The sequence below is a fragment of the Dendropsophus ebraccatus genome, chromosome 11, assembly GCF_027789765.1.
Source record: "Dendropsophus ebraccatus isolate aDenEbr1 chromosome 11, aDenEbr1.pat, whole genome shotgun sequence".
Lineage (NCBI taxonomy): Eukaryota > Metazoa > Chordata > Amphibia > Anura > Hylidae > Dendropsophus > Dendropsophus ebraccatus.
Window position 1 is genome coordinate 17661068 of NC_091464.1, and position 25369 is coordinate 17686436.

Below are 25369 nucleotides of genomic sequence, written 5' to 3' on the forward strand. Positions count from 1 at the left end.
CAGTTCAATTCACAAATTAAGCTTTTCATACAACCTTACTGGTGCCGCCATGCTGATTCCGCTTTTTTCAATGAGCTGCCCGATATTATTATATAATATTATTAGATATTATTAAACTGAATTTTTGTGATTTTCCAAAACATTGGGCACATTTCTAAATGTGTAGGTCTTACTCCACAGAGAACGCATTTGTTTCTTTCGGTTTGTACAGTGCTCTATGTCACTTTTGCAGTCACTTCTTTCTTCACTAAGCCACTTCCTGTTGACCCTAAAGCAAAAAAAAAAAAATTTCAGTTATTACACAGATGAGAACTTGTAGCAGTAAAGGAAGCAGCTGCGCACCGGACTTAACTCTTTGCTGAGGATAAAAAGGTAAGATCATTAGAACGGACTATACTAAATGAGCCCAGCCAGTGTCATTAAAAATATACAAAAAATATTTTCTACGGTGAGAGAAATTGCAACATTTTCTTTGTCAAGCTTTATATGATACAGCACATTCTATAGTTATGATATATATATATATATATATATATATATTATATATACAATTTTTTCCCCCACATATATTTACATGTATCTTTTTGTTGGGTCCATAAAATAATTGTACAGGCATCATTTAGGTTTTTAAACATTTGTATTGTCCCCACCCAATACCCCCCCACGCATAAACGGCAACATGTTATGTATCTAGGGGTAAATTAATCTACCGTAGGCTTTTTATAGGCGGCAGAGTTTACAATTACAGCCTGTGGATGCTATTAATGTAATGTATTTGTATAGGGGATGCTTGGCTGAGGAACAACCAGAAACATTACCGTGAACGGCGACTGGTAGAGAGCAGCCCTAGGGGGGCACTGAGCTGTGGAATGGTTTCAAGAAAATATTTGAACTTTCATGTATATTTAATGTAGCGGTAAATGTAAAACAGAGAGCACAAAACTGTAAAAAATTCTCTTCTACAGTATGGTGGCAGGAGCAGGTTATGTGGTCTCATTCTCACCTTAGCATACTCACTGAATTTAGAGGGATCCAACAATTCTCACTTCTATGTAGAAAATTGGGTGTGTTCTTATGTTTCTTTCCCTATATTTAGGCTAATCTACTTGTCCGTGTGTAGTATTTACTCTCTTCTTGCATATCATATGTATTGAGGACTCTATGGACTCTGATACTTGCCCTGGAGTAGACTTGTAAGCTATTGGGCCAGCACTATACAATTCTATTGTTCTATCACTTTTTTGTTTTATACCGAAAACTCTTAATAAAAAACTGTTAAAAAGAAAATTCATCACTGAAAAAGTTATTTTTTTGTATAGCCATGAACATGATGGCTGGAGGTGCTCGGGGACATTAGTGGGTGAGGCTGTGGTGAGTGAGTAGTGTCTTGTATAGGGATGTGGAGGGTGCTTAACCTCTAACCGTCATCTCGACAGCTAAGGGAGAAGTGTGAAAGTGAAGGGTGGAATTGTAATTTGTTGACTTGAAGCTAAATCAAGGGTTGACATTACCGAGAAGAACCACACAAAGCATTGCCCACTCTGGAAAACTACTAAACACGCTCCTATTCGTGTCCACTGTCTTACACATTTTGTAGCTGTAGAAAAAGAGGAAAGAAACAGAAGTAATAAGGTCACATGAATGGATTGGAATAGTCCTGGTAAATCCAGATTTCAGTAAAAAACGTGGTGTCTTGGCTGCTAATTTAAGTAGGAGGAGGCATCAAGCATCAGCAGGGCTCATGTTCAGCGTAACATGGGCTGGTGAGCATTGTTGTGCCATTATACTGGTAGGGGAGATAGGGAGGTGATATTAAAGGCAAACTTGGTGCCAGAGTAGTATAGTGTGACCTTATGAGGTCTCAGAGGTACCTGCTTAGTATAAGTGAGCAAACAGGTTTTAGTGCAGCTACCATTCGAGTCATGTAACCCCACCACCACCACCCTTACTCTATGTGCAGTTCTCCGCACCATCCACGAGCTATAATGCTGCACATTCGATATATACCTGTAAAAAACTTGTCTTTGTCTTCTTTCTGCTCTAAAATCGCTTCATTTCATTGGTGGACAGTGTCACCTAGGTGGGGCTTAATGGCAGTTTGGTCTCCTCTCCCCTCGGGAGAGGTGGCCAAACTACCATGAAGCCCAACCTAGGGGACACTCTGCACTGCACAGAACCACACAAGGGGGTGAAAGTTTTACTTTGAGAACATTGTTGAGCTGTAGGCAATAGCAAAGTGACTGTGTATTTGTGAAATGATGGGTAGGATACAGTCAGAGGCCAGAAGATCTAGAGCTGCCAAAGTAATGCAAAAAATTAGGTCAGAGTGGCCGCATTTTGAGAACTCTCCCAGAGTCAACTGACTTTGGATGCACCAGACAAAGTTGAGGAGACCGATATATAGTGAGAGACTTGCTGTCCTAAGACCTAGTGCGATGTCTGTTCATTAGAGTAAATGTAACAGTAAGGTGGAGATGTACTATAACAAGTCTACTGGGTGCTTGGAAGAATGGCCCAAGTAAAAGTTAAGGAGATTTCTGGCACCACAAAATTCTTGTACATCTGCTCAGCTTGGCAGGAAAAAAAAAAAAAAATGCAATAAAGGAGAGAAAAGAGCGCTGCACCTCACACCTATGGCTGACACTAGTGCCTCTCGGCTGCATAAAAAACATCAGAATTTTGTGTATGAATTGACCAAGCCACACTGCCCCATGTACCGTGTGCAGGTATCTGTTACACATGGGTCTCTACACTAAGTCCACACTGTGCCGGTCAGTGACCACCACCCCCGCAGGCGTGCACAGTCAGGGAAGAGAGGCCATGGAACGGCCCTGCGACCCCCATATCACAGGACCAGACCCAAAAATGCCACACCAGAACCCGGCCAGCACCGCCGAAGGAGAAGGTCGCCCCCAAAGAGCACGAGTGTATGTGCTTTTAATCCCTCCTGTTTGTCCCATTCTATCTGCAGTAGCTATGGTGAGCGCAATACCGCATCCAGACTCATGCTGTTTGGGGGCGACCTTCTCCGCCGGCGGTGCTGGCCGGGTTCTGGGGTGGCATTTTTGGGTCTGGTCCTGTGATATGGGGCTCACAGGGCCGTTCCATGGCCTCTCTTCCCTGACTGTGCACGCCTGCGGGGGTGGTGGTCACTGACCGGCACAGTGTGGACTTAGTGTAGGGACCCATGTGTATGAGATAACTGCACGCGGTACATGGGGCAGTGTGGCTTGATCAATTCATACACAAAATTCTGATGTTTGTTATGCAGCCGAGAGGCACTAGTGTCAGCCATAGGTGTGAGGTGCAGCGCTCTTTTCTCTCCTGTATTGCAAATAAAATAAAATGATACTTACCTGCCCCAATCCCCTGTCACATCCTGGTGTGTCTCAACATTTTGAAAACACCTGCTGAGCCAATCACTGTCCACAAAGAGGGTGGGTGCAGCTGGGGATGGGGCAGGTGAGTATAACTTTTTTCACTTTCGCCAGCCTGAGCCCGTACTCAAGAATTGCTTGGGGAGAAAAACTCCTTTAGGGTACAAACCCACACACCGTATACGCAGCAAATACGCAACAAATACGCAGCAAATACGCAGCAGTTTGATGGTGAAGATTTAATGCTGAGTTCAGTTATTTAGATCTAATCTGCTGCGTTTTTGTTGCGTATTTGTTGCGTTTTTGCTGCGTATTCGCTGCGTATACGGTGTGTGGGTTTATACCCTTAATGTGTGTTGAGGTTACAATTGAACTGTGGTTATTACTGATTTTAAGATGAGTGTGTTAAGAGATGGTGTGTGTGTTTTCTATGATTACTTTAAGTATTTAAACTTGTACTGTGATTTGCCACCAGTACATGGGTAGTTGTGTATCTGTGATTGATAGTGACATAGAAACCATGGAGACCCAAAAACTTGCAGGTAACATCCATACTAAGCACCTCATGTAAGCATATTAGTGGGGCAGGCTGCGGCAGAAACCCAGAGCGGCACAGCAAAACAGGGGTAGCCAAAAATCAGTATGAGCACAAGCTTAGGGTCTTATTACACTGGCCGATGCCTCCTGTACGCGAGCACTGATCTGCTAGATTGGCACTCACTTACTAAGCCTATTACACGGCACAATAATGGCTTAGCAAGGGCCACATGGACCTCATTAGCGATGTCTGTGCAGCCATTGCCCTTAAACTGTATACATACGTCTCCACAGTCTCCGGTCTTCTGCCCTCTGCTTGCTTCTATACATGTATGTATACAGTTTAAGGACAAAGAGAGGTATGTTTACAGTTTGCTTTTTTTTTTTTTACGCAATCATCAGCTGTCGCCTGGGCATTGCAAGACAACGCAAAATAACAGCCACGCATCGCAACGTAACAATGCATGGTTTGTGGACGATGGTTTTAAGTCAGGACCAGAAGACATTAGTTGTCATCAGCTGATCATTGTCTCTATCACACAAAGCGATTATTGCTCTGTGTAATAGGGCCCTTACTCTGGTGAAATTTTAATTGTGTCACTGTAGTGAGAAATAGTAATAATTGTTCAACTACAATGGTCTGTGTAATTTTAAGTAGGAACTCCCTTAGGGTATATGCACACTAAATGTGTGTATAAATAATGTCGCAAACTCCCCCCCCCCCACCCCCCCCACTTGAAGTTCTGCCCATCACATAGGCTCCATTCTATGCTCAAGTAGATTTTGTGGTCCGGCCAAAGAATTGACATGTCAATTCTTTGGGCAAACTGCGGAATCAGCGTGACCATAGAATGAAGTCTATGGGACGGGCAGAGAGCAGAGCGGGAGTGTGTGGGGACAAGCAGCGAATCTGTGCTGATTTATCTGCGACATTTACTCAGGGTGCATATTCCATTACAGTACACGTCTGAAAGTGTGGCTGTCACAATATGGTATCCCTAGCGGCACTGCAAGAAACTGACAGTTCACACAATGGAGGGCAGCGCTCCATTGTGTGCATCGGGAATACGCATGCAGGCACGCATGGATGCGCCCGCATCCAAATTCAGTGGCAGTAAAGATCATCTGGCCGGTACTGCAGTACCGGTTGGGATGATCTTTTCTGACACCGGCTGCTCCGTGACCCAGCCGGGTGTCTTAGAGAGTGGGAATTCATAATACAGCAGCACACACAAGCAAGTTATATTAATAAAAAAGGGAACAGAGCAACAGTAGTTTCCTTCACACAAGACAAAGAGAACACAGAATTTGAATGTTGTTGGGAATTTTTCTAGTATTTTTCGAGAACATTCTTCATAAACTCAGCAATTCTGCAATTCACTGTACATGTATTTTTATATCTGTATAATTGATACAGAGATACTGTGGCAGAGAATTGTTTTGCAATCTTTTATGAAAAAAATGAGTCCGTACAGTGAAATGACGCTGTGTTGAGACGTGAGAAGTGTATGATGTTCAGAAGCCCCTCCAAAGTACAATAACAAGGAATCCTACTAAAAAAAAAAAAAAAGTAATTCCTTTCCGTTTCTTTACTACAAATACTCCATAGTTTGGGGGTGAAAAAAAACAACTAGGATACAAGAATGTGACCACTACCTATAGGGTTCCAAAGCATTTGCCTCTTTTCACCCAGCTATAGGGTAAATTCACATGCTGATGGTTATAATATCAGCATGTGGAGGAGATTCTATATACAGGAGGGAACACATACAGTACAGTGATTTTGCCAAAAATTCTCAGCAGACAGCGAAAAAATCTGCTGAATTTTTGTTGAATTATAAAATTCTGACTGCCTGATATCTATTAAATAGTTTATGGATAATTGCATATTTGATTTCTAGAAATTTGATGTCTACAAATGACAGGGAACACCAGGTCCCAGGTTTGTGATGAAAAAGAGTCGTAGTAAACAGCATGCCCTATGGTTGTAGTTAAGATGGTCGTAGTAAACAGCATGCCCCATGGTTGTAGTTAAGAGGGTCATAGTAAACAGCATGCCCCAGGGTTGTAGTGAACACAGTTGTAGTGGTGTACACTGTACACCAGAGTTGTGATGAACAATGTCGTAGTGAACAGTATGTCCCTGGGTTGTGAAGAACAGGATCACAGGATCATCACTGTGAGCACCAGTGGCCCTGTATCAGAGAATCCTTTGGTGGGCTTAAACTTTGACACAATAATGTACGTAAAGGGAACCTGTCACCCTGGGAGAGCAGGCCGAAATCCAGCACACCCCTGGATAGAACCCCCCCCCCCCTCCCTCATTCTCACCCCTTCCTGCTGGTCCCGCTCTCGAAACCAGGAAATCGGCTCCGCTCCTTTGTGCACCCGTTATGCAAATGAGCAAAGATAAATCCAATGCCCATAGGAAATCACTGGAGCAATGGTAATGGGTAATGTGTTTAAATTACCTGTCCCCCTGCCCCCGGTAAGTATCAAAGAGTATACTTACCTGATCACTGTCGACCACAGAATCTTCAGCTGCCACCATCTTGTGTTTACAAGGTCATCTGTACAGGGAGGCTGGCCTAACAAGCATTGTCACATGACCGACAGCTTGCTTAGCTCTGATTGGCTGAGCAAGCTGTAAGCCATCCGAGCCACAGAACTAGGAAGTAAAGAAGAAAAGAAGATGGTGCTACAGGGTCCCGGGACAGTGAAATTTCAAGGCCCCCCCCCCCCCCATTCAGACTTCTTCTTTAACAAATGCTAAGTAAATGAACGGATGAGAAATACAAACACATCATCATTTCTTCTAGGTACACTACCGTTCAAAAGTTTGGGGTCACATTGAAATGTCCTTATTTTTGAAGGAAAAGCACTGTACTTTTCAATGAAGATAACTTTAAACTAGTCCTAATTTTAAACAAATACACTCTATACATTGCTAATGTGGTAAATGACTATTCTAGCTGCAAATGTCCGTGGGAGTAACGCCTGAAAAACTGAGATACAGCCTATGGCTGTGGCTGTATCCCAGTTTTCCAGGCGGGCCTCCCGCTGGATCCGCCCGCTCCACGGAGCGGGCAGACAGTGGGAATCATTACCGAGGGTTCGGGTTCGTACGAACCCGAACCGAACTCGGTTCGGACCATTCCTACTCAGAAGGCTAATTGATGATTAGAAAACCATTGTGCAATCATGTCCACACATCTGAAAACAGTCTAGCTCGTTGCAGAAGCTACAAAACTGACCTTCCTTTGAGCAGATTGTGTTTCTGGAGCATCACGTTTGTGGGGTCAATTAAACGCTCAAAATGGCCAGAAAAAGAGAACTTTCATCTGAAACTCGACAGTCTATTTTTGTTCTTAGAAATGAAGGCTATTCCATGCAAGAAATTGCTAAGAAATTGAAGATTTCCTACAACGGTGTGTACTACTCCCTTCAGAGGACAGCACAAACAGGCTCTAACCAGAGTAGAAATAGAAGTGGGAGGCCGCGTTGCACAACTAAGCAAGAAGATAAGCACATTAGAGTCTCTAGTTTGAGAAACAGACGCCTCACAGGTCCCCAACTGGCATCTTCATTAAATAGTACCTGCAAAACACCTACATCTACAGTGAAGAGGCGGCTGCAGGATTTTGGGCTTCAGGGCAGAGTGGCAAAGAAAAAGCCATATCTGAGACTGGCCAATAAAAGAAAAAGATTAAGATGGGCAAAAGAACACAGACATTGGACAGAGGAAGACTGGAAAAAAGTGTTGTGGACGGATGAATCCAAGTTTGAGGTGTTTGGATGACAAAGAAGAACGTTTGTGAGACGCAGAACAAATGAAAAGATGCTGGAAGAATGCCTGACCCCATCTGTTAAGCATGGTGGAGGTAATGTGATGGTCTGGGGTTGCTTTGGTGCTGGTAAGGTGGGAGATTTGTACAGGGTAAAATTCTGAATAAGGAAGGCTATCACTCTGCACCGCCATGCCATACCCAGTGGACAGCGCTTGATTGGAGCCAATTTCATCCTACAACAGGACAATGACCCTAAACACACCTCCAAATTGTGCAAGAACTATTTACAGCAGAAGCAGCAGCTGGTATTCTATCATAGGTAATGGAGTGGCCAGCGCAGTCACCAGATCTGAACCCCATTGAGCTGTTGTGGGAGCAGCTTGACCGTATGGTACGCCAGAAGTGCCCAACCAATCCAACTTGTGGGAGCTGCTTCTAGAAGCGTGGGGGGCAATTTCTCCAGCTTACCTCAACAGATTAATAGCTAGAATGCCAAAGGTGTGCAATGCTGGAATTGCTGCAAAAGGAGGATTCTCTGACGAAAGCAAAGTGTGATGTAAGAACAATGTTATTTCACATACAAATCATTATTTCTAACCTTGTCAATGTCTTGTCTCTATTTTCTATTCATTTCACAACGTATGGTGGTGAATAAGTGTGACTCTTCATGGAAAACATAAAATTGTTTGGGTGACCGCAAACTTTTGAACGGTAGTGTATGTTTGCACAAAGTCAGGGGTTTTGTAGGATTATATAGGTGTATAATTAAGCAGTCAGGTGTGTAAGTCACCAGTTATATCAAACAGATCATATGATCATCACACAGTCACACAATAAATGAAACAGAAACAGATGAGGCCTAAAACTTAGCAAAAAAATTACTAAGACTTGTGTCTCTAGTAAAATCTAGTGCAGCCTTTGAACTCGGCTGTTTCATAAATACATTACACTTTTGAATGAATCCGGCACTGCCAAATCTACTTCATCTCTCAAGTTAACGTACAATGGAGTTACAATATACACCAACTCTGTAGCATATATTGTAATAAATCAAACAGGCCGTGCCCTTTTCCACTTTTTAAACCTGCCATGCTTATTTCCCTTCAAAATTGGAAGATGTTCAGCAGTGCTATTAACTCAGTACTATAAGAGAAACAGATCGCTGAACTCAGGGAGAACAGCCAAACGACAACACTGCCGGCTGCTAGTGAAATCGCTCAAAGCAGTGAAGTCCTAGGTGCATTGCCCCCTGGGAAACATGAATATGTAAAAGAAGAGCCTGTGGAGCATCATCAAAGAGTCTCGAAACACAGGACTAGCCAGATATCCCTCTGGGAAGGACCCAGCCAAGGGGTGGCTCCTGTTAGGAAACCACCAAAACCACCATATTAAGTGGCCCTATAAGTCAGTGTAATGACAAGGGATAAACCAAGGCCAGGTAACCATCCACAGACAGCTGTTTTTGGGTGTTGCCCCTCATCAGTGTGGAGCAGGATTCTGGCTAGGTGGGAGCAATGCCTAGTAAAGCCATAAGAGAAACAGATCGCTGATCTCAGGGAGACCAGCCAATTGATAACACCTCCAGCTGCTAGTGAAAGCGCTCAATGCAGTGAAGTCTTAGGTGCATTGCCCCCTGGGAAACATGAATATGCAAAAGAAGAGCCCGTGGAGCCTCATTGAATAGTCTCAAAACACAGGACTAGCCAGATATCCCTCCAGGAAGGACCCAGCCAAGGGGTGGCTCCTGTAAGGAAACCACCAAAACCACTATATTAAGTGGCCCTATAAGTCAGTGTAATGACAAGGGAAAAACCATTACTGGCAGAGACCAGTGGGACCCAGGTACACCCATCTACTGATGGAAGAATTGAAGCCATACCATCATTGATGTGGAAACAAGCGGAAAAATGGCAGCAGGTGATCTGCACTTATAAGTTTAAATTTAAAAGAAATTGGCTGTAACAGAAAGCAGTTTGATCACTAAACAGCTATAGAGCAGTACAGTAGGTGGGCAACAACGAAGCATGGTGGAGGTTCCTTGCAAGTTTGGGGCTGAATTTCAGCCAATGGAATTTTTTATACATTGAAGCCACATTCACACAACGTAAATTTTCTATTAATCACGGCTGTTGTTGCCGATTTGCAACAACGTCCGTGATTAATAGAAAATTTACATTATGCTGCAGTCTATGGAATCCCAGTCGGAGTCTATAAACATAGTACATGCTCAGGCAGGGATCCCTAGCGGCCACAGCGTAAACTGACATGTCAGTTTTGTGCGACTGCTATGCATTGAATAGCTGCCACAGAACCCTGACAGGTCACACAATGGAGAGCTCTGGCTGCACTTTCCATTGTGTGCAATAGTGAATTGGGATGCAGACACACACAGATGCACCCGCATACCAATTCAATAGAAATGAAGTTCATCCCGGCCGGTACTGTAGTACCGCCGGGATAAACTTCACTGACACCGGCCATGTCACAGAATGGCCAGTGTCTCACGCTGTGTGAACGTGGCCTGAACCTGCAGCAAGGAAAATACTGAAGGCAGTGAATAAATCTATCTAGGGAATTCCAGAAAGATTTCTTTGGCCTCTGGCCTCTCCATGGAGAAGGTGGAGACAGCCCGAGGATTGCCTGGAAATGTGGATACAGCCTATGGCATGCTTCACTCATCTCTAATCATAGTGTATATCACACACACACACATTATGTATATATATATATATACAGTAAATGTGTGTGTGTGTTACAGAAGGCTAAAAATGCATTCATTCAGTTTGGTTTTAGAGTTACATAAACCCTTCAGACTGGTGACAAGGTGATTTTAGTGCTATTGTCATTCTCTACATTTCAGAGGCCAGCAGTACACGCACAGGACTTTCTTTCCCTTCCTTCTTAAGCTAATAAAAGCACAAACTTCTCTTTAAGAAATAGTGCTGGAGAAAGTTTGGCACTGTGGTATGCTGATGATTTCCACCGTTTACCGTGCAAGATAAAGAATGTGATAATTTAATATTTTGGTCGATTACGCACACGGCGATATAAAACATGTTTGTTTGTTTATTTATTTATTTATTTTTATTTATAACATGGTAAAAGGGGGGTGACTCAAACTTTTATTAGGGGGAGGGGGCTTTTTACTAATAACAATACTTTTTTTTTACGCTTATTTTAGAAGACCCCTGGGGTTAGGGTTATTCCCCCTGGGGTTAGGGTTATTCCCCCTGGGGTTAGGGTTATTCCCCCCTGGGGTTAGGGTTATTCCCCCCTGGGGTTAGGGTTATTCCCCCTGGGGGACTTTTAGTATAAGTACACTGATCTCTCATTGAGATCTATGCAGTATAGTTATACTGCATAGATCGATGAGATAGGCATTCTATTGCTTTTGGCTGCTGCAGCCGAAAGCGATAGAGTGCCGGGCCGGGATCAGCGGCATTGCGCAATCGCATCGTGGGGAGGGGGGGTGATCCACCCACTAGACATCAGGGAATAGACTGCAGTATTTAGATGCAGCTGTCAACTTTGACAGCTGCATCTGAATACTTCATTAGCGGAGCGGGCACGGCGATTGGACCGTGCCTGCTAATAGCCCTCTGTCGCCGTGCACCCCCGCTCTGAACTCCCCTAGCAACACCAGGACGTACAGGTATGCCCTGGGCCCAATGGCGGGACACCCCCGGCAGCCGCGCATCAGCTGGAGACTGCAGAAGGAGAGAGGATCGATGGGGGAACGCAGGGTAGGTGAGTTGTATTTTGTTATTTTTGTGTTATTTACTGACTGGGGGGGGGCATCTATAAAGGGGGGAAGAGGGGGACCATCTATAAGGGGGAAAGAGGGGGACCATCTATAAGGGGGGCAGAGGGGGGCCATCTATAGAGGGGGAAAGAGGGGGACCATCTATAAGGGGTGAAAGAGGGGGACCATCTATAAGGGGGGTAGAGGGGGACCATCTATAAGGGGGGGCCGAGGGGGACCATCTATAAGGGGGGCAGAGGGGGACCATCTATAAGGGGGGGCAGAGGGGGACCATCTATAGAGGGGGAAAGAGGGGGACCATCTATAAGGGGGGAAAGAGGGGGACCATCTATAGAGGGGGAAAGAGGGGGGGACCATCTATAAGGGGGGAAAGAGGGGGACCATCTATAAGGGGGGAAAGAGGGGAACCATCTATAAGGGGGGAAAGAGGGGGACCATCTATAAGGGGGGAAAGAGGGGGACCATCTATAAAGGGGGACCATCTCCTATAGGATTAGCAGCTTCTTTCCTGACATCCTCTGTACTGCTGGGATCTCCCCTATAGATCAGCACCCTCCTCTCCTGACATCCTATGTGCTGCTGGGCGCTGCGACCTCCCCTATAAGACCAGCGCCCTCCTCTGCTGACATCCTCTGTGCTGCTCGGACCTCCCCTATAGATCAGCACCCTCCTCTCCTGACATCCTCTGTGCTGCTCGGACCTCTCCTATAGATCAGCACCCTCCTCTCCTGACATCCTCTGTGCTGCTGTGACCTCCTCTATAGATCAGCACCCTCTTCTCCTGACATCCTCTGTGCCGCTCGGACCTCCCCTATAGATCACCACCCACCTCTCCTGAGATCCTCTGTGCTGCTGGGACCTCCCCTATAAGATCAGCACCCTCCTCCCCTGACATCCTCTGTGCTGCTCGGACCTCTCCTATAGATCAGCACCCTCTTCTCCTGACATCCGCTGTGCTGCTCGGACCTCTCCTATAGATCAACACCCTCCTCTCCTGACATCCTCTGTGCTGCTGTGACCTCCCCTATAGATCAGCACCCTCTTCTCCTAACATCCTCTGTGCTGCTCAGACTTCTCCTATAGATCAGCACCCTCCTCTCCTGACATCCTCTGTGCTGCTGTAACCTCCCCTATAGATCAGCACCCTCCTCTCCTGACATCCTCTGTGCTGCTGTGACCTCCCCTGTAGACCAGCACCCTCCTCTCCTGACATCCTCTGTGCTGCTGTGACCTCTCCTATAAGATCAGCATCCTCCTCTCCTGACATCCTCTGTGCTGTGGGAACCTGCGACCTCCTCTATAAGATCAGCACCCTCCTCTCCTGACATCCTCTGTGCTGCTGTGACCTTGGGGGGGGGGGGGCAACATCAGGGGACCAGGTGAGGTGGCAATATGTTTATTGGGGGCAACAGCGGGGGAACAAGTGGCAATATGTTTATTGGGGGCAGTGGAGGTGGGGTGGGCAATGCTTACTGGGGGTAGCAGCAAGGGACCGAACATTATGTTTATTGGGGCCAGCACGGAGGGCAGGCAGGCAGTGTTTATTGGGGACAGCTTGGAGGGGGGGGCAGTAGCGGATTATAATGTAGGCGAATTGACTGGGGGGGGGCCCAGGGTACATTTAATCCGCCACTGCCTGGGGTTAAAGGGGTTGTCCAGCGAAAATCTTTTTCTTTCAAATCAACTGGTGTCATAAAGTTATATAGATTTATAATGTACTTCTATTTAAAAACCTCAAGTATTTCCATACTTATCAGCTGCTGTATGTCATGCAGGAAATGTTGTTGTATTTTCAGTCTGGCACAGTGCTGTCTGCTGACATCTCTGGCCGAGACAGGAACTATTCAGAGCAGGAGAGGTTTTCTATGAGTACGCCAATAGAAAAATTTTGATTTTTTTTTTAATAGAAGTACATTACAAATCTATATAACTTTCTGACACCAATTGATTTGTGAGAAAAAGATCTTCGCCGGAAAACCCCTTTAAGCTCTGTGATATAATGGAGAAAAGTACTTAGACTCCCGAAGACTTATATCAGGGGAGCCAAGTGGGTAGAAAGATAAAAATTATCAGTATCTTTTGACATTTTTGCTTATTATTGTAGTTTGGGGTGTGGGGGGGGGTTATTGGATGTAATAGGGTCCCTTTAAATTGTAATTTACCTAGCCATCATCCTAGCTTTACCCAAACCTCCTTCCTCTTTATATAAGTAGTTAATACAAAGCATACTTCCTTTTTCAGTCCTCAAAGAGACAAAAGTTCTGCAACCATTAGAGAAGGTGTTACCTTGCCAACCTCCTACAACTATTGGTATAGACAACTTTGTATAGAAAGTGTCTCCATCTATTGAGTTTGTACTTTGACACCATCTTTCCAATAGAATATTCAGTGTTTTAGGATACATATCCTCATTCCAACCAGTGCCTACTGCAGTTATAACAGCCACCTTCATTGTAGTGATTAAAAAATGTAGACATAATGGTGGACATACTCATACACCGGTCTTACATTAGGCCCTGCCCCAGATCCCCCCCAACTAAGAAGCACACCTCTTAGATAACTCCGCCGGGACCTGCAATTGCTGCACAGAAACCTACAACTGCTCCCATGGGATGCAGATTTGTTCCAGAAATTTCTGAAACTTTAAAACCTTTGTGCTTCATAAAAACTAAAATATTGTTATAATGTATAATCCTTTTTATATATAAAAATGTGCATGTGTGCATTACTACCTACAGTGTAAAGACAGAATATCAGTGAAAGCTAGCAACGCAGGTTTGTGTATTTCCTGTTTAAACGTGCTTCTACACATGTTGCTAAATGTATTCTTAGCACTAGTGGTTTTGGGTGGAGATTGGTTTTGGTTTGAAACATTCAAATTTCTAAAGTGTTTTAAAGCAAAGAAACAAATAGGTAAAGTGCACCCGGTAAAACCGTAAGGAAGACCTCACATAGGATTCATTAGAATATATATGGAATAAGCAAGGAATTGTGTGTGTGGAGGAGAGAGCAGGATGGCAGCAGGCAGATAGAGCAGAGCAGAGAGAGACTAACAGAGTGATATAGGGACAGAGAGAAGAGGAATGGCGGAAATTGGATGATTGACATTTTTTTAAAATTGGGATTTTCCGATATTTGACCCTTTATGCGTTAATAAATTCCCCCTTCTGTAATAGTCCCAGTATTGTAGCTACTATAATTTTGGCTGTTTTAATGAAATTCATTAAGATTCAATTCGCGAATCAACAACTTTGATCAACTATTTGCTAAGCTTGTGAAACGAATTTTATGCTAATGCTAGTACTTATGCTAAAATTTTCCTAGCCTTTTTTGAAAAAATGTATATCTATTCCACAACAAACCCATATGCCAAGTACATCAGATCATACCACAGATTTGTGGACGATGTGTTTGTTATATGGGGGGGATCGGAGAAAGAATTTAGTGAGTTTGTACAGCACCTTAACGAATCTAACTCCATGAATATGTATTTTACATATAAGGTGGGAGGTTTAACCCTGGAATTTCTTGATGTTAAGGTATTGGTGGAGAATGACGTACTCATTACTGAAGGTTACCGAAAAACCCACGGCCACCAATGCCTTACTCCATTACCAGAGTTTCCATCCTGATCATGTAAAAAAAGCAGTCCCATTTGGTCAGTACATGCGTCTAAAAAGAGTTAATAAACAACATGATACGTACATAAAGCAAGTTGATGATTTAGATAGGAGACTTAGACAAAGAGGATACCCTTGGAACGTTTTAAAGGATACTAGGAAAAAAGCGAATGACTCTAATGTGAATATAGCCGTAAAAAATAGTGAGAGAAGATTTAATTTTTCTTTTAAGCATTCAAATATGGATACTAAAATAAAAACGGCCATAAATAGACATTGGTACTTAATCGAGTCAGACCAGGATTTAAGGGATATTGCCATTCGGAAGCCTCTCCTCTCTTACCGTAGGGGTAGAACATTAGCAGACAATCTAACAAGTAGTGCGGTGCAATCCGCCTCCCCTAATTGGTTAAAAGGAGCTGCTCCAAAAGGTAATCATAAGTGTGGGCACTGTAACTTTTGTTGTTATAATATGTGCTCTAAATTTATCCGCATAGGGGGACATGAACATACAATAAAACAATTTATGACGTGTAGAAGTACATACAACGTTTATGTGATCATGTGCCCATGTGGCATGTTCTACATAGGGAAGACCATTAGGTGTTTATATATAAGATTTATAGATCTATTTATAGATTTGTAGATCTATCCGAACAGGAGTAGGATCTCCGAGGTTAATAGAGCATGTCAATAGCGCCCACAATGGTAATGCGGATGTCTTGCGCTTTGCAGGTCTGGAACAGGTAGAGCTACCCAGAAGAGGGGGGAACGTTATGACGTACCACTAAGCCTGTTGATGCGTATGACCGCGAAACGGCCGTCGCTTTAAGTGGAGTGCACCTGTATCTGCCATGTAACCTATTTTGAGCACATGTGGTTACTTTGTATGCTGTCCAGCGATCAATAAAGATTTCTATGAATTTCAAGTGAGTGCCGCAACGTCATCTTTCTCTACCTGCTGCATACTGGACTCTATATTGTGGATTGCAGAGCACCACGCCAAGCTGCGCGCTGGAGCAGACTGACCATAAGGGTGAGTCAGAGAAGCAGTTCATTGTATACGGAATGTATATTTGTATATGGGAGTAGTGCCAAGTGAATCTTCTTGAACTATTTGAAACGAATTTCTGTCATCATCTCTAGTATAAATGGTGAAAAAAGAAAAACTGTGTCAACGACTAAAAAAATGATGTCCAGTATTTGCAAAACATGTCAGAAAATAATTGTCATGATCATTATATGTCTATCATTTTATACACTGTATGCATTGGACGTCTGGTGGTGATGGGGGTATTGGTTAGGTCTGGTATGGCCATGTTATCCAAGCAGAGTATGGTGGTATGGGTCAGGTCTGGTATGGCAGTGTTATCCAGTCACAGTATGGTGGTATTAGTCAGTACTGGTATGGCGGTGTTATCCAGTCACAGTGTGGTGGTATTGGTCAGGTCTGGTATGGCAGTGTTATTCAGTCACAGTATGGCCGTATTGGTCAGGTCTGGTATGGCGGTGTTATCCAGCCACAGTGTGGTGGTATTGGTCAGGTCTGGTATGGCAGTGTTATTCAGTCACAGTATGGCCGTATTGGTCAGGTCTGGTATGGCGGTGTTATCCAGTCACAGTATGGGGGTATTGGTCAGGTCTGGTATGGCGGTGTTGGTCAGGTCTGGTGTGTGGGTGTTATCCAGTCACAGTATGGGGGTATTGGTCAGGTCTGATATGGCGGTGTTATTCAGTCACAGTATGGCGGTATTGGTCAGGTCTGGTATAGCGGTGTTATTCAGTCACAGTATGGCGTTATTGGTCAGGTCTGGTGTGGCGGTGTTATCCAGTCACAGTATGGTGGTATTATGTGACGCCTGGTGCTATTACCTACAAATCTACCAATCCTGTGTTGAGAATTCCCTCAGACAATGCAGACGGCTCTAATCAGTGATTCAATCAGGAAATTTGTTTATGTTTTAAGCCATTAAAAACCAATTCAGACAATGTTTCTACATGTAGAGAAATGCATGTGGCTGAAACCACTCCCCCCCACGGTGCCCAAGATGGAGCGTCTTCAGGTTTAGTGCCTAGGGCAGCACTGGTAAACACCCCCCTGGTTAACAGATGCCCGTTATGCAGCACATAGCTACACCATGCGTGCGTCAACCCTGCTACACCCTCAGCTAGTATGGACAGGGGCGGTCTTGGCATTTCTGGGGCCCCAAGCGAAGGTATGTCTGGGGCCCCCCCTCGACACGTGTTCCAAAACAATAGACCGCTGTGTGTTGCCCCCAGTAGTATATACCCCTTGTGCGCTACCGCTAGTAATATATACTCCTTGTGTGCTGCCCCCAATAGTATATACCCCTTGTGTCCTGCCCCCAGTAGTATTTACCCCTTGTTTGCTTCCCCCAGTAGTATATAGACCCCTGTGTGTTCCCCCAGTTATATATAGCCCCCCATGTGCTCCCCCAGAAGTATATAGACCCCCTGTGTGCTGCCCCCAGTTGTATATACCACCTGTGTGCTCCCCCAATAGTATATAGGCCCCCTGTGTGCTCCCTCAGGGGTATTTAGCCCCCCTGTGTGCTCCCCCACTTGGATATAGACCTCCTGTGTGCTCCCCCACTTGGATATAGACCCCTGTGTGCTCCCCCACTTGGATATAGACCCCTGTGTGCTCCTCAAGTAGTATATAAACCCCCTGTGTGGTTCCCCCAGTAGTATATAGACCCCTGTGTGCCCCACCAGTATTATATAGACTCCTTGTGTGCTGCTCCAGTAGTATACAGACCCCTGTGTGCCCCACCAGTAGTATATAGACCCTGTGTGCTCCCCCAGTAGTATATAGCCCCCCCTGTGTGCTCCCCCACTTGGATATAGACCTCCTGTGTTCTCTCCAAGTTGTATATAGACACCATTCTGCTGCCCCAAGTAGTATATAGACCCCCTGTGTGCTGCCCCCAGTAGTATATAGACTCCTCTTTGAAGCCCCAGTAGTCTATAGCCCCCCTGTGTGTTCCCCCTGTTATATAGCCCCCCTGTGTGCTCCCCCCATTTATATAGACCCCCGATGTGTGCGCTCCCCCAGTTAAACAGACCCCTGTGTGCTCCCCCTCCCATATAGTATATAACACAATAAAACAAACACTTATATTCACCTGGGTCCGGGCGTCTCCTCTTCTCTTCACTCTTGTGGCCGCAGGAAGGGTTTTTCCTGCGATCACAAGAGGCCGCACACCCCTTGTCCTGGCGCCGATGCTCCAGTGATGTCACTGGAGCGCCGACACCACAAGGACAAAGCTGCCACTTGTGACTGCAGGGAAAACCCTTCCTGCGGCCACAAGAGTGACTGACAGGAAGGGAGCCAATGTCTCCCGCCCTGTCAGTGCTGCTGCATGTAACTATGAGCGCTCATAGTTACAGTTCAGATGGCAGCAGCGAGCGGGGCAGCGGCCCTGTCCAGCGGTCTTGAGCACAAGAGCGGGGCGTGGGGGCCCCCCTGGATGTTGGGGGCCCCAAGCGATCGCTTGGGGTGCTTGGTGCCAAAGACCGCCACTGAGTATGGAATACATATTGGGGTGATGTGATTCAAAATCAGTGAAAAAAAACAGTCCTATGGTTACTGTGCAATAGTAATGGCGGCAGTGGGCAGGAAAGAAAGCTAAGAGGGCGAGAGGCATGATGGGAAATGTAGTTTCCTATCTTGGATATAGATCAGCTTTTAGAAAAACTTGTAACTCAGGAACTGAGGCAGCTAGAAAGACAGGAGGTGACTCAAAATACTCTGGGGGACTTGGTGACTAAGATCAGCTAGCATTTCATTTTCCACTTTTAAGTGGATAACCCCTTTAAGCAGCTGTGCAGTTCCCAACCATTAGGAATCAAAGCTACTTAGGCTAAAAATGGAAAAGTATATTTTAATAACTAAATATTTGACAGTTACTTTAAGGAAGTTATATTACAAAGTTATATAACTTTATTAAAGAAATGTAAAAAATATATATATACAGTATATATATATATATATATATATATATATATTTTTTTTTTTACCTTCGGAATACCTCTTTAAAGGGGAAGTATCAGCAGGTTAGATTAGTCTAACCTGCTATTAGTTCTCCTTTAAAGAGGTATTCTGCAGGTAAAAAAATAAATAAAAAAAATAGGGTGCACAGGGTGCTGAGGATGAAGGTATGTCTGTTAAATAAATCCTTGGCACCTTTCCCATGCTGTTAGCAGTAAAATCCTCTGCCTAGTAAGCTGTTGAGAGCTTACCCTCGAACACCGACCCAGCCTGGCCCTGAATGCAAGTCCCTTCTAGTGATTATCAATAGAGGGGGTCAGCTGGATCGGTTCTAGTGGGTGGTAGCCCCGCCTCCAGTGCTCCTAACGGCCTACCGGGCAGAGGATTTACCAGCTAACAGCTTGGGAACGGTACTGAGGATGAAGGTAAGGATGAGACATACCTTTATCTTCAGTGCCCTGTGCCCACTCAGGGGGCTACCAGCAGGTTAGATTTGTCTGACCTACAGATAGTTCCCCTTTAAAGTAAAGCCACACAGGATATTTCACATCTGTTACCATCATTTAACATAACCAGCATAATATAGCCATCTGCAATTTTGTTTTTATTTTCCAGAATTATACTCCACAGTCAAAATGGGTAAATTCGTCAAAATGCTGAAGTATATGCTGTTTACCTTCAATTTGTTATTTTGGGTAAGTTAAAAGACTATATGCACAGAAAAGTAAAGTAGAATACAGCTCTTAAAGTGAATAAACCAACTCTACACCCATATTAAGCTTTTCATACAAACTTATGCGCGCCGCTGCGCTGACTCTGCCGGTGTGGTCCTTTTGCATTCCGCAGGCGCATGGGGTCCTATGGAAAGCTTAAAGGGGTTGTCCAGTGAATAGCTTTTTCTTTCAAATCAACTTGTGTTAGAAAGTTATATAGATTTGTAATTGACTTCTGTTAAAAAATCTCAAGTCTTCCCATACTTATTAGGTCCTGTATGTCATGCAGGAAGTGTTTTTTTATTTTCAGTCTGACACAGTGCTTTCTGCTGCCATCTCTGGCCGAGAGAGGAACTGTCCAGAGCAGGAGAGGTTTTCTATGGGGATTCATAGAAAACTGAGACAAAGTTCCTGTCTCGGCCAGAGATGTCAGCAGAGAGCACTGTGTCAGACTGAAAATAAAACACCACTTCCTGCATGATATACAGCAGCTAGTAAGTATGGGAAGACTTGAGATTTTTTTGATAGAAATAAATTACAAATCTATATAACTTTCTGACATCAGTTGATTTGAAAGAAAAAGATTTTCACTGGACAACCCTTTAATATCTGGATTGAACTGGTACATTCACTTTAAATGACTATTGTATCTCATTTAATCTCTGATTTGGTCAGTGCCATCAACATATGCACTGCAAGGCTACAGTGTTAACCACTGTTTAGATAGAATATCAAAAACACAAATGAATTTATAATACACCTGTGCCAAGGACTGGCTGGTGCAGAGCAGGACTCCTACATCTACAGTAGTGTTAAAAAAATTCTGTTGCTTGTAACAAGATGTTGTGTTTGGGTCATTCTTGGACATTTCTTCTTTGGCATAGGGTGACAAGCATTTTGATCCATGGTCTCTGATAAATAAGCCCTACACCATCTTTCTGGGGGTGATCGCTTGCACAGCCTTTGCCATTTTGGCTATTTTTTAGCCTATTTGAAAAGTAGTTAGACGTAACACTTGACAAAGTGGGAAGGCAGGGGGGATCATGAACATATTAAAATATACTTACCCATCCACCATGCTTCAGTTGGGTCCCTCAGACAGCCACCGGAAGTCTTTTTTGGCTGGCTTCTCCATGCGTCATGGGCATGGGTCCTACTGCTGTAGGATGGATGGCCTTCTCAGCCAGTCAGTAAATGCAGTAGTGTCCTGCCTCAGTCACTGATTGGGTAAGCGGGCAGTCCATCAGCAGGGTACTTGATATTCGAGCAGTTTGAGCTGCTGGTGGCTGACGGCTGTCCGGTATTGTTCAGGCAGCCTGACAGCCATCTAGGTGGGACGGCAGTCAAATGGCCCCCCCCAAAAAAAAAAAAAAAAAGACGTTGTGTGGCCCTGGTCATACTTTGTATAACCTACTTGCCTATTTCTGGGTGTAGATATTTAGGTGTCCATGATGTTTCACGTTCTTATAATTATAGTACTGTATGTTTCAATAATGACGGTATAGTTTATATAGCTTATGTTTTTAGGGAATCTTGGTGTATACAGTATTAGGGCAAGTTCACACTGAGCAAATTCTGCGGGATTCTGCAGTGGAGCTATCTGACGCAGAATCCTGCCTGCTTCAGTGTCAAATGGCATCTCTATGGGAGGGTTCGCGCGCCTTCGCTTCCTTCGCTTTCCACTTAAAGAATTGACAAGTCAATTCTTTGAGTGGAGAGCCGCAGAGAGCGGAGGCTTGCGAGACCTCCCATAGAGACGCCATTTGACACTGAGGCAGGCAGGATTCCGCCAAATTTGCTCAGTGTGAACATACCCTTAGTGCTTGTATTTCTATCTAGTCAGAACATTTAATAATAATTTTTTTTTTCAGGCTGCTGGATGTGCCATAATAGCCATTGGCATCTACTTTGTCGTTCAGAAAGTTGATGGCTCCCTGTTTCCTTCCAGCCCCTCTATAACAATAGGAAATGTCCTCATCTTGTTTGGCTGCATTATAATGGTATTTGGATTTCTGGGATGTATGGGAGCAATTAAAGAAAACAAATGCTTACTTCTTACTGTGAGTACCGGTGTTACCTATCATAGTATGTCCATGAAATTAAATACATATTCAGAATAATGTCTAATTTTGTAAACTAAAAATGTGAAGTTGCTGTGTATGGTAGGTGACTGTGCTTGATTACATAACTATTTTATATCTGTTTAAGCAGTGACCACTAACTTGTAAAGCCAGTAAACCACCATTCTCTCCACATCATAATCATATATGAGCATAACAGAGAGAAGTAAGTGTAGTCCTGTGATTGGTCAGAGAAGTAGGGGAAGCAAAGCCTAGGTGGCATGTCTGCAGGGGAACAGTGAGCCCTGAACTGAACCCAGACCACTGTGCCTGCCCACTGTGACCATCTGCCCTAAATGGCAGCTCCAACTGGGTGACGTTACGTACTCTCACAAGGTTAATATATACAAATTGTTCAGCGGACTTCCACCACAATACGTAATAGCAGTGGCATAGCTACCATAGAGGCAGGGTAGGCAGCTGCCATGGGGTCTGTACAGCAGGGGGGCCCGGGGGAGAAGGTGAGAGACGTCCTGTGTCCTTCTGCTTAACCCCTTATGTACTGCAGTGTGCAAGTGACCCAATATTTACTTACATGCTGCAACAAAAAAGGTTTAAAAGCAGAAGACAAGGAGATCTGTAAATCACAATCTAATTCCCCGCCGTTGCCTGTCACGCGCCCGGGGGATTAAAGTCCTTTTTTTCAGGTAAACAGCTCCTGCCGCAGCCGGTACGTGCCGCAGCTGCTGCAGGAGCTGTATACAGTAGTTCAGGGAACCATATTAGCCCATATGCCCCCCCCCCCCCATTTTCCTTTCTTCCCTAAAGACTGTTTGGATTTAGATCCATAAAGAGACTCTGTACCGGCACGTAGCCTCCCCCAACCAGCAAAAACCACGCTGTATAGGTCCTTACACCATGTCCTGCCCAGCGGCCTGCTACTTTTATTGCTGCGGCGTGGTAAGGTGTCACTCTGGCGTGGCCTAGAGCATCCGTGCCCTAGGGTTGCTGCACCTCTCTCCCCACCTCCCTTCACTTTCAGCACACCCCTGGGCTGGATGGAGGCGGGGAAAGAGGCGCAGCAAGCCTAGGACACAGATGCTCTAGGCCATGCCAGATCTCATCTGTTCATTTTCTTGCTGCCCCTCTAAGGACCCTATTACACAGAAAGATTATCAAGCAAAAATCGCTATATTGGTAGAATTAAGCAATAATCTTTCCGTGTGTATGCAGGCAATGATCCAACACCTAAAGAAAATGTGTTAGTGTATCGTTGATCGCATCTTTTGAGCTGACCATAAAATCATTGTTAATCGTTAATTAATTGTTCGCGATTCTTTCGGTGTATGCACACATCGTTTGTTGGAATCAGAAGAAGTATAGAGCACACGAACGTAACAATCGTTCCATGTATTATGGTGAACGATTTCAGGTTCTTCGCAAAAGTGCTCGCTTGCAGTTGTTTATCAGATAAAAGGAAAAATCTGATAGGACCCTTGATATAGGTCTTTGATGACACTTTAGCGTCACTGCTACGGACACCATAACTTACTGTTTGATGAAAGTCATTTGCAGGGACCATTCCACGTTGGCTCTTAAAGGGGTAGTTCACAAAAATATCTTTCAAATCAACTGGTACTAGAAATTGCCAGAGATTTGTAATTTACTTCTATTAAAAAATCTCAAGTTATCCAGACCTTATCAGCTGCTGTATGTCCTGCATAAAGTGGTGTATTCTTTCCAATCTGGCCCAGTGCTCTCTGCTGCCACCTCTGTCCAGTAGCAAATCCTCATAGAAAATCTCTCCTGCTATCCAGATTGGAAAGAATACCACTACCTGCAGGATATACAGAAGCTGATAGCTACTGGAAGACTTGAGATTTTTTAATAGAAGTAAATTACAAATCTCTGGCACTTTCTGGCACCAGTTGATTTGAAAGAAAACCTTTGGTGAACAACCACTTTAACAGGGTAGAAGAAACAAGCTCCTCTCTCGCTTCCCGATCTCTGTCATTAAGTGAGGCTATCTTTACATTCCACTTTTCAACTACCCATATGATACTGTGCTGGGGAATCATGGGATCTATAGCATAGTATACAGGAAGAGAACACGGATGAAAGCTAAAATTGTGTCAGGTCACAATCAGACAAGAGGCTGAACAGAAAAAAATTAAAAGTCCAGAGCTTGATAGACAACCAGGCTGGAGGGGGGCGGTGGAAAGTTACATCCTTCTTTGATGACTGTTGAAGAATAATTCTTTGTTTCTGTGTTTGTTTTTTAAATTTTTATTTGTTTACTTGTATTTTTTTTATTTTTGTATTTTTTTCTTAGTTCTTCATTTTGCTCCTGCTGATTCTGTTGATAGAAGTTTCGTTGGCAATTGTTCTCTTTGTCTATGAAAAAAAGGTATGTTTTATAATCCCAGGTAACATACAACTCCCAACATTATACAGTCATGTAATTATCGTGTCTTCGAAAGGTACAGTTTGCTGTAGGATTGTTAGCTGTGCAATTTTGTGAGTTTATCAGTAAAATGGTGTCTATTAATGGTCTACTTATTAATGGTTGCAGGATTTTGCAGGTAAAGGGAAGTTTTACTTTCAAATCTTTGTGGTTATAAGAAATAGGAAAACTAAGTCAACATTTTTGACTTTATCACTGCCACATATTGGCTATTATGTGGAGCCATGCTGAGTAAGTATTGTCAATAGGCCCATAGACTTTAATGGACTAACCGTAATTAAATTGTGGCTACGTTTGGTCCATTTCCTGACTCGAAAAAGGGATCAACCAATGAATATATATAAAAAGAAAAAAGACAAATGACAAATTAAAGGAATATATATATATATATATATATATATATATATATATATATATATAGCAAAGCAGCCAGAAACTCGTTTTGCAAGCTCCGCAAATTTCCTGTCAAACTCGAATTTCATTAAAACAGCCAAAGCTATAGTAGCTACAACACTGGGACTATTACAGAAGGTCGAATTTGTTAAAGCATGTTGTTGTAAAAGTGTCAGAAATCGGAAAATCACAATGTAAAAAAAAATGTCAATCATCCAATTTCTGCCATTCCTCTCCTCTCTGTCACTATATCACTCTGTTAGTCTCTCCCTGCTCTGCTGTAACTGCCTGCTGCCATCCTGCTCTCTCCTCCACACACAGCCGACTGCCCACCTCCGTTACCAAACTTCCTTATTGATTGGACAGGCGCTAGGAATTATGGGTAATCACTTCTTCACACCCAGTAATGCTTCAGACATCATGTGCGGCGCCATTTTGTTTTTGTTTTCTGTGAATTTCATTAACAAATCAGTGGGAATTCGCTTTGCAGAACAAAGCGAATTGACAGTGCGATTCGCAGAGAATCTTATTTCACCAGATTCGCTTCGCTCATTTCTAGCTGTATGACGTTCCTTAAAATTTCCAATAAGGACTCTCTCCTGTGTCATTTATAAGAAAGTTTCCTTCTATGTAACAAAAGGA

General features: G+C 43.9%; 2 protein-coding genes across 6 annotated transcripts in view; one reads left to right on the forward strand and one right to left on the reverse strand.

The window, feature by feature from the left end:
• Window positions 1-319: 319 nt before the first annotated feature.
• CD53 (CD53 molecule) overlaps window positions 320-25369 on the forward strand; it is a 29226-nt gene continuing 4176 nt past the window's right edge. The window contains exons 1-5 of one of the 2 annotated variants that reach the window (XM_069944356.1): window positions 320-372; window positions 15821-16121; window positions 19713-19792; window positions 21682-21870; window positions 24203-24277. In XM_069944356.1, the coding sequence (XP_069800457.1) occupies window positions 19733-19792; window positions 21682-21870; window positions 24203-24277 (324 nt within the window). In that variant the 5' untranslated portion in view covers window positions 320-372; window positions 15821-16121; window positions 19713-19732. The remainder of the gene's footprint in view (window positions 373-15820; window positions 16122-19712; window positions 19793-21681; window positions 21871-24202; window positions 24278-25369) is intronic. The other variant, XM_069944357.1, reaches the window with a different exon arrangement.
• LOC138767101 (cryptochrome-1-like) overlaps window positions 24197-25369 on the reverse strand; it is a 47549-nt gene continuing 46376 nt past the window's right edge. For 3 of the 4 annotated variants that reach the window (XR_011358769.1, XR_011358770.1, XR_011358767.1), the window contains one exon: window positions 24197-24264. The gene's annotated coding sequence lies outside the window, so the exon portion shown is untranslated. Of the gene's footprint in view, window positions 24265-24606; window positions 24641-25369 lie in introns of all 4 variants that reach the window. The other variant, XR_011358768.1, reaches the window with a different exon arrangement.